Genomic DNA, 9219 nt, shown 5'->3' with positions numbered 1-9219 from the left:
GTTTCCCAAATCCAAAGTCCTCCCAGGGGCACCTGCTTATCAGTCTCTGGCAGTCTCTCGGGGGCCGCTCGGATGGGAGGTTCATATTCTTCCTCCTTATCTGGTGGTCTCTTGGCCAGGTGTCAGAAGTTACTGCACGTCTGTGCAGAGTCAGCAGTTTTTCTCTAAAGAAATCCCTTTGTTCCCTTATCACCTAAACCCAGGCCTCAATGTTAACCCTTCAAATCCCTTAGTGGCACGAATTGCTGGACCATTCCTTACAACCTGGTCTGGCAGGAGGAGCGCTGGATCTGGCCTCACCACCAGGCTGGTGGAAGGTGGCCGTGGCATCGCTGTGCCACCACGGAGATGGGGACGGGAGGACGCCTCCTCTCAGCCCCCAGGAGTGGGGGCAGACTCACCATGCACCATGCTGGGCTGTGGGCAGCCAGTGCTATGGCTTCAGGTTTGTCCTGTGACCCCACAGCCCAAGCCCCAGGGCCATCTGAATTCCTCACCATTTTGGGGTGGGTTATCGGTGACCCTTTAGAACAGGGATTTGGGCATTCCTGCACATCACTTGCCCTGCTGCACAGGCTGCAGGAGAGACAGTCCCCTCTAAACACACCCCAGCACTGCCTGCACAGCCCCCAACCCCTGCTGCAGCCCCCAGCCCCTGCTGCTAACGAGGCCGTTTCTAATTGTCACCTTTGTGGAACAAAGTGCAGCTCTTCCCTCTGAAGATGCCTCTCCCACAGCCCAGCTATCAATCCCTGGGAAGAAAGGCAGAGCGCACAGGGCCTCAGCCTGTTTCTCTGCACAGCTCCTCCAAGGAAATTTTGGGGTCACAGGGATGCTGCCCTCCACCTCCCTCCTACAGCCTGGTGGCCCCATACAGATGCTCCCTGTAGGAACACATGTAGAAGGACCAAGGTTTTTCAGGGCACAGTAGGTTTTGCTGTCAGCAAGGGCCATGGAAGGGTCCCCAAAGCCATTCAGCTGATGAAGCTCTCACTGTTAGCAGACAGGTTTGACCTAAGAGCCTTAACCAATGCCAAACGAGGGTTCCCAGGCACGACACACAGCAGGGAACATCATGAGGTGCTTCAGAGGCCCCCAGACTTCTCCCTCTCAGCCCAGAAGGTTTCTGGATGTGGTGGCTGCTGTGAACTCATTTTGTCCCTTTGAGGGATCCCAATAATTGTGAGTATCAGCTGCATGCGGCAGCAGCTGCCGTTTTCATCAGCCTTTTAGTGACCGCCACCTGCGCTGGTCGATAGATGAGGGCAGGCGGAGGCCTGGGGGCAGGCCTGCGGCAGCCTCCCGCCGTTCAAAGCCCCCCAGCCCCCACTTGCTCCATCTCCCCCCTTTCATGCCTCTGAGCGCCTGTCGCCCGCAGGAGCGAGGCAGCTGTCAACCTCCCCGGCACGGAAAGCTTCCCTCTGCAGTGCAAATCAGCATCGAGCGGCCCCGGCCGCCCGCAGGAGGACTCCGCGCCCCCAAACCCCCCCACAAGGCCCGCCCGTCGCCATGGCAACGACATCCCTTAGCAACGCGTCGCCATAGCAACGGGCAGCGCCCGGCCGGAAGTGGAAGTCCCGGCAGGCGGAAGAGACGGCCGGGCTGCTTCCGTGCCGATCGGGAAGATGGCGGTGGGGGCGGTGGCGCTGGAGGGGTTGCGGTGGCGGCTGGACGAGCTGGAGCAGCGTCTCGGGGGTGGAGTTTGTGAGCCTCGTAAGGTGTTGGGCCCTGCTCTGTCATCCCAGTTTTTTATTTATTTATTTTTATTTTCCTCATGAGCCTCTGTTCCCGCCGCTGGCGGCAGGTAACGGGCCCGCTTCCTCCCTGTGCGCCCCCGCAGGTGGCGGACGAGCTGGTGAAGGTGCAGGTGGCGCTGAGCAACATCGCTGGCAAGAGGGAGAGGATCTTGATCCTGTTTAAGAAAAGTGAGTGCTCGGGGAGGGATCTGAGACAGCTTACGGGGAGCGCCTTGAGCCAAAAATCCCTGCCTCGGGGATCCTCGGAACCCAAAGATCCTTTCTTCGGGGCTTTTGGGTTCGCATTTGGCCCGCAGGTAACCAAGTGGGGTGTTGTCCTGCTTGCGCCTCTTCCCCAGAGCTGCTGGGGTGGGGATCGGGCCTCTTCAGCCTGATGCTTGCTTTGAACAATGCACAGCTGTGTGCTCTGCCTGAACTACAGCTCCTGAAGGGGCTTCTCACATGTTTGGGCTAACTGTGCCTTTATGTCTGTCCCTGTTGTGTATGCTGGGAGCAGCGAGGAGCATGTACCACCACCTGTGGCCACATCTGAGGAGCCTTCTCTGAACCAGAGAGAATCAGCTGTGGGTACTAGAGCTATGCTTTGCCTTGCAGAGTCTCCTCATGGCTGAGTTTCATGGCCTGGTGATGCAGAAGCAGCATTGGGAGGATTGCTGTGGTGGCTGTTAAGTGTGAAAATGTAACCTGTGCATTTGTAAATGATTTTAGGGATCAGGACAGAGGGCAGTTCTCTGGTTTCGTTTCAAGGGCAGGAAGAAGCAGACTTCATTCATCGCTTTTTGTTTGCCTAATGATACTAGAGAAGTGTTGGAGGTGTCTGTAATGAAGCAGTTATTTGGCTTGACTCATTTGTAAGTTCCTAGTTGTAGCCTTCTAAAGTCACCTGTTTTCAAGTGCTGCAGAAATCCCTGAATCTGAACAAAAACAACCTTAAATGGGCAGGTTTGTGCTGTAGTCCAGGGGGGAATTGCGCTTGTAAAACTGACAACATCTTTCCTACTTCTTGCTTTAAAACATATTTTTTGCTCTAGTTGAAGATGTAATACAATATCTTGACCCTCAGTACACTGACAGAATGGCTGTTCCAGACACCATGAAGCAGCAGTTCATCTTGGCAGGTACGGCATCACGTGAGAAGGAACAGGTTTTTAGCACTGCAAAAGTTGTATTTTAATAAGGTGGATTGGGATGTTGTTTTTTTTTTTTTATTAGTTACAAAGATTTAGAAGGGAACCCTCTTTAGAGCTACCAAAATGTGACTTGTACAAGTATATCCATCACTCTTAGTGCTCCCTTGTGTATGTCCATGCTGTAGTTTTATCAGTTCTGATCTTGGTATTGATCAATTTAACCCTAAGTTAATGAAAGGTTGAAAAGAAACTGGAGCTTGAACAGTTTTCCTTACCCTACTTCCAATATTCTGAGGGCTGTAACAAAACCAGGGGTTTGGATATACATTAAACACCTTCTAGCGTCGTCCTCTTTTGCCCTCAAAAACTTGGTTCAGCTTTGTTTTGATATAGTCTGGGAATGAAATTTCATGGAGATTCTCCTGGCTTAAGTTAGTGTTAATGAGAATCCAGGGGTGAGCATCACAAAAGGCTAAATAAAACCATAAAAAAAGCCCTTTTCTGCACAGCTGGATCAGCTGGAACAGGGGAGTTGGGATACAAGTGTCAGTCCCAGCTGATCATCGGTTCAGAGTAGGACAAGCCCCTCTGTGAGGTGGGGGCTAAGACACTGCTTTGGCTTTTCCTGATGTTCCTTCTTGTCTCTTCCTGATCAGAGGAGCAGGTCATTCCTTCCCGAGCAGCCCTATTGGAGCAGGTGAAGAATCTCCAGCCCGTCTTAGACAGCGCCTCTATCCAAGGTATGCCTGTTCCTCCGCAAGTTTGAGCTGCACGTGCCACCCCTAAGCTGTTGCATGTGCTATTTGCTTTTTCTTGAGTATCAGACCTGAGGCGAGGATGGCTATGCACACAACTCAGTGTGAGTAAAGTAGGTACAAATGCAGCGGTACGTTGGCTCCTCCCTCGCGTTGCTCTCATGTTTCATATCCGATCTCTGCTGGAAAGCACACTGTGTCCTGCAGAGTGTTGTAGCTGTCACCCAGCATGGCTTGGGTGGGAACGTGGCTCCTGCACCAAGGGTCAGGGAGGTGGCGTGGGTTAGGAAGCAGGTTAGAGACAGCAGCCCTAATTCACCCAGAAGTAATTAGCAAATGTAATGATACTTGATGTACAGTGTAGCTAGAGGTTTTTTATGGTATAAAAGGTGTTTGTGGTACATGGCACTTGGATTCATTGGGTGGAGTTTTGCTGTGACTTGCCCTTGGAGAAGGAGTGGTCCTTGTTTTGGTAACTTATCCCATGTGATGCAAAACAAACAATGGATTTCTGTTCTGTGCTTTCAGTGGTTCCTGACCATGCAGCGAAACTGCAGCGACTCTCCCAAATCCAGATGCGGCAGCAGGTAGTATGAGTGTTCGTGACAGTCTTGACTAGCAGGGAGAAGGAACCTTTTGTTGCTAACAGCACTGATGCCCCTGTATCTGCAGTTCTTTGAATTGCTTGTTTATACCACTTATTTTCATTTGTCCAGGGTATTCATGCTGCAGTTTTAAAGAGGTTTAAGCACATTGCAGGGGGAGAACTAGCCAGGATTTCTGGTAACTAAGTCTGAGTTGGAAAAAATCTGCCTACAATAAGCCTCCTCAAAACAAAGGTTTGAATGCCACTTAAGTTGCAGTGGTTTTAATCAATTGGTATTCCCTCTGTCAGTGGGACACTGAAGTGTTGCAATTTTTCAGTCTCCCAGTCTCTGGAGGGATTTTAATACTGCCATGTTGTCTCTTTGCCCTTTTCGTTCCCATTTGAACACTCCATGAGGTGGCAATGAGTAGCCTGGGCGGTGTCTAATGCCTCCTTTCAGTGTTTCCCTGTGGGTTTTCATTCTGAGGCAAGCTGAGGATGCTGAGAAAAAGCAGACAGCTGGCAAGCTCAGGTGCTTTGGCACTTCCTGAGCATGGGTGCTCCTGTGTAAACTTTCTCTCATCTGCTGAAATGCTTTGAGTGGCCAGGGCTTGAGCTTTAGTCCCAGTACTGTCGCTGAACTGCCAGGCACTGGAAGGACAGATGTCCGTTAGTTTATTTCCTGCTTGCTTGCTGAGGCTTTGTTCTTTACAGGATCAGTGTAAGCAGTTTTCTGATGGTGTCAAGACGCTCCTTGAAGACTACAACAAAACGGTATCCTTTTAGCTGGTGCTCTGGGCCTGACAAAACTGAACTGTCTGCCTGTCTCCTGGCCCACCTTACCCCCATCAGATATTGGAAGCAGGCAATCCCCAGCCCCAGGTTTAATGCCCAGTGCCCTTCCTTGGTGTAGTGGTGCTTGTGTTCCTGTCATGCTGTAAAAAGCCCTTTGAGATGCAGTGCTGTGCAGTGTTCAGAAGTTGTTCTGTACTCCCACTAATGTGTGGCACTGTGTGGTGGCTCCAGGACTTCTCAGTTTGTCTGAGTAGGTTTTGTACACCCTGGTTTCCCATAGCCTTTTTTTGTCTCCCAAGGAATCAGGATTGTAATGGTGCTCTCAGGCTGCCGGGGGGTCTGGGGCTGTGCTCTGTAGTTTCCTACCTGAAGTTTCCACATCTCTTTCCTTAAGAGTAATGTCCAGACCCTGCTTCTGTCCAAGCAGTTCATTCAGTGGAATGAAATACTGATGCATCTGGAAGCAGCCAAGGAAGCGAAATCTGTGGCAGAGTGATGGCAGAGCTGGGAGTGCGGAGAACTGCAGCCGTGGCCCTGGGATTCTTCTGGCCTTGGGTCACTCAGGAGATGCAGCAGCACAGTCTGCACTCTTGTCTCAGCATCTTTCCACTGAATATGCTGTGAGTGACATCGCAGGCTCTTGGGGGTACCCTGGCTTCGGAGCTGCACTGCAGTCACCCTGAATCAAAGCCACACTCCTGGTATTCTCTTAACATGCCACTGTTTGTAGATTGTGCACTTCCGTGTGTCTTAGTTTGTAACATATTTAAAAATCCCTTCCTGCTGCTACTGTGGACCATAATAAAGCCCTGAAACACTACCTCACTTGTCTCTTAATCCCCTGGGTGCAGCCACGGCACGAACTGCCTGGCTAAGCTCAGGAGGGCAGATGTACGTGCTGCCCACATGGCCTGTGGCTGGTATTCCATGAAGAAGTGTGCATGAGAGGGAAGCAGTCAGCTGGAAGGTGGGTAACCCCGGGAGACTAAGTCCATGTCTGTCTCATGGTGGTTTTCCCTAAGCAGTGAACAGCACAGGCATTTTGGCAATCTGCAGGAGATTGCTTCTCACACAGCTCAACCTGGATTGCCACATGGGCTCTCCCTGCTGTTTCCTCCCAAGCTGCCTCTGCACTGCCAGCAGTGGGGTGCTGGCCGACTGTGCCTGATGGGGCTTTGCCTGCAGGAGGTTCTCCTGGCCCTGTGCTGGCAGCAGTGAGCAACCCTGGCCTGCATCCTGCTGCTGCTTTCCAGAATGGCTGCTGTGACCCATCCTTTTTCAGTTAGAGAGGGGTGTTAGCTGCCCCTTGCCTGGTCTGGCTGGAGCCTGGAGTTCTGGCACAAAGGTATTCCTGAGTGCTCTTGCCTTTGGGAAGTCTTTAAATCCCGAACTCCTGCGTGGCTTGGAGGAGGTATGAGACTGGTGGGGTGATTCTGGGCAGGGTGCAGGACAGGCAAGCTGGAGCTCCTTCCAGCAAGCCTGCTTCAGTGTTGGTCAGCCTCTAAGGCAGCAGCTGTGTGCTTCAGCACCTGGAATGGCTCCCTGGAGCAATGCTGGACTCTCGCCAAAGATGAGGTGGGCAGCTCCTGTGTTGGGGAGCAGGGGAAGCAGCTGAGTGTGTGTGTGTGCAACCAGGAGTCAGGATGGGCTAGGAGAGAACAGTAATGGCTGCCAAATAACTGAGAGTTTGAGGCTGCTTCACAAAAACATAGCACATGAGTGAAGAATTTGCTTCTCTTATGTGGCCAGTCCAAGGGAGAGCTTTGGGGCTGCCTGTCATGGGAAGGCAACGGGTGCCATCTCGTGGAGCTGGGGCAAATCCCCAGCTGCCACACCAACTCATGCTGCTTTCCAGTTCCCCATTCCCACAGTGCAGGCAGAGCTGGCTTGTGGATCACAAGTTGATGTGAGCTAAAGCTGATGTGAGCTAAAGAACTTCCTACATCGTGTAAAGCCTGCCTGGCTGCAGAAGGAGTTGACAGCCCATTCTTGGCACTGTGGTAGCCTGCAGACACCTGTGGGCACACAGAAGTACAGAGCTTGGTGGTGTACCTCCAGAGGGCTCCTCTCAGAGATCCTGAGGCTGCCCCCATTGCATGGCCAGGGCAGGGCTGAGGAGGAGCTCCAGGAAGAGCAGTCGACTTGCCCTGACTTATCCTCATCACCTCGTCCTCTGGTGGGACAGCACACCTTCCCTGGTATCCCTGAGCCCACTTTCCCTCTTTATCCCTGTCCTAGTTTCAGTTAGGACAGAGTTAATTTTCCTCCTAGTAGCTGGCAGGGTGCTATGTTTTGGATTAGGATGAGAAGAGCGCTGATAACATGCTGATGTTTTAATTGTTGTAGAGCAGTGCTTACACCAAGCCAAGGACTTTTCAGCTTCTCGCTCTGTCCTGCCAGCGGGCAGGCTGGGGGTGCAGCAGGAGCTGGGAGGGGACAGACCCAGGACAGCTGACCCAAACTGGCCAAAGGGGTATTCCATACCATCTGACGTCATGCTGAACAATATATAGGGGTGGCTAGCCGGGGTGGAGGGGGGGGCCGGCTGCTTGGGGATAGGCTGGGCATCGGTCAGCGGGTGGTGAGCAATTGCATTGTGCATCGCTTGTTTTGTACACATTATTAGTAGTAGTACTATTATTATTATTATTGTTATTATTATTTTCCTGTCTTAATAAACTGTCTTTATCTCAACTCACAGGCTTCACTTTCCCGTTTCTCTCCCCCATCCCAGAGAGGGAGGGGGGAGGGTGAGCGAACAGCTGTGTGGTGTTTAGCTGCTGGCTGGGTTAAACCACAACAGTCCCCAACACACACTATGGGGGAAGGCTCCCATACAACACTTTTAAGTACAAATAAAGAAGTTTGTTTATTTACAATATTGGAGCTTTTGAAAATCACAAGCTCCATGGACGGTGGCCCTGCCTCTCCTGTGGCCTGGATGGCAGCAGTGCTCAGATGTAGAGCTCTGCAGCAATACAGATGTCTTCTGTTGCCAATGGCAAATCCTATCCCAGACTGAGTGGATGCTGTTGCCGGTCGGTTCTGCTGCAGTACCCTGGGTGCCACAGGTTTGACGCAAGTGACAAGAGCATGTGTATCTGGTGGTAGGGGCACTGCAGTGCTGTGAAGGTGAGCTGGAGTAGTTGTGGGGCTCCTGGGGTCTTGTGGAGGCTAAGCTGAGAGCTGGCCTGGCCAACCAGTGTGCGTTTCCCCGTGAAAGGTTGCTATGTGTCCACTTTTCTTGGCCATGGGTGCCCTGGGAGCATGCCCCACAATCTGGGGAGTTCTCGACATTGCCAGGGCACTTCTTCCTCCAAGGCCACCACTTATGTCCTTTGGTGCCTGCCTCAGCCCCAGCTGTTTCAGACGCTGTGGTCACCTCCGCACTGGTGTTTCCTTTCAGAGGGACGGCCGCAGCCCGGAGGTGGAAGCTGCTGTCAGAGCATCCGGTCTGCTCGGTGCTGCTGCCCCAGTGGCCTTGTGGGGTTCCTGCGGCTGGTCCCACAAAGTGTCTGTGGTGCTTCCGACAGTGCTCATGCCTCAGGCTTGTAGCTTGGACCATGGGCCTGAGGGCTGAGAAAACTGCAGTTGGCTCTTGTCCTGCCCAGTCATTCGGCATCCCAAAGGGTGTCCTCACAATTTCACCCTTGGGGGCTGTGTCGATCCTGTGGCTAGAGCAGCCGTTCTTGGTGTAGTGTGTGTGAGCCCTTGGGGCTGCCCAGCCACCCTCCTCCTGGGGCGCTGCTCACTGGGATGGGTGCTCCGGGCCGAGCTGGACCCCGCGGTGCTGCAGCTCCGGGGCCTCGCGCTGCTCCTTGGGCATGAGCAAGACCTCGGGCCTGTGGAAATGGACAGGCTCCGGGCGGGAGCGTGGTGGTCCAGAGGCCACTGGGCAGACAATTGATGCCTCAAGCTTCTTCCGCTTCCTCTTGACCTGGTCCGGATGGAGGAGAGGCTTGGGTTTGAGGAAGGGTATACAGGGACGTTGTGGTGGCAGGGGGCCAGCCCCAGCACAGGCATTTTGGGGTAGTGCTTGATGCTGCTCTTCAGCTGACTGCTGCACTGTCCCAGGGAAGCTTTCTAGGTTTACTTTGCTTGCTGTCTGTATGCGGGCCTTGCTGCGCTGCTCTAGCCTCAGCTGCAGCTCTGAGATGTTGACAGGCGCTGCAGTTTGGGGTTGGTTCCCATTACCA

At 52.9% G+C, this 9219-nt stretch overlaps 1 protein-coding gene across 1 annotated transcript; it reads left to right on the top strand.

Annotated features, from left to right (window-relative positions):
- The first annotated feature begins 1583 nt into the window (after positions 1-1583).
- Positions 1584-5843, top strand: DCTN3 (dynactin subunit 3). Its single transcript, XM_040543335.1, has 7 exons — positions 1584-1718; positions 1841-1925; positions 2789-2875; positions 3544-3627; positions 4171-4229; positions 4943-5002; positions 5430-5843. Exons 1-7 carry the CDS (start codon positions 1626-1628, stop codon positions 5517-5519), a joined length of 558 nt encoding a protein of 185 aa, XP_040399269.1. The 5' UTR covers positions 1584-1625; the 3' UTR covers positions 5520-5843.
- Positions 5844-9219: the final 3376 nt, after the last annotated feature.

This window comes from Cygnus olor, assembly GCF_009769625.2.
Source record: "Cygnus olor isolate bCygOlo1 chromosome W unlocalized genomic scaffold, bCygOlo1.pri.v2 SUPER_W7, whole genome shotgun sequence".
Lineage (NCBI taxonomy): Eukaryota > Metazoa > Chordata > Aves > Anseriformes > Anatidae > Cygnus > Cygnus olor.
The sequence above is the reverse complement of the archived record's forward strand: the minus strand, read 5'-3'. Positions and strand labels throughout refer to the sequence as shown.

Coding starts and splice junctions, on each gene's coding strand:
- DCTN3 (XM_040543335.1), top strand. CDS start 1,626: ATGGCGGTGGGGGCGGTGGCGCTGGAGGGGTTGCGGTGGCGGCTGGAC. Junction 2,876..3,543: donor GCAGCAGTTCATCTTGGCAG/GTACGGCATCAC, acceptor CTTCCTGATCAG/AGGAGCAGGTCATTCCTTCC. Junction 3,628..4,170: donor AGACAGCGCCTCTATCCAAG/GTATGCCTGTTC, acceptor CTGTGCTTTCAG/TGGTTCCTGACCATGCAGCG.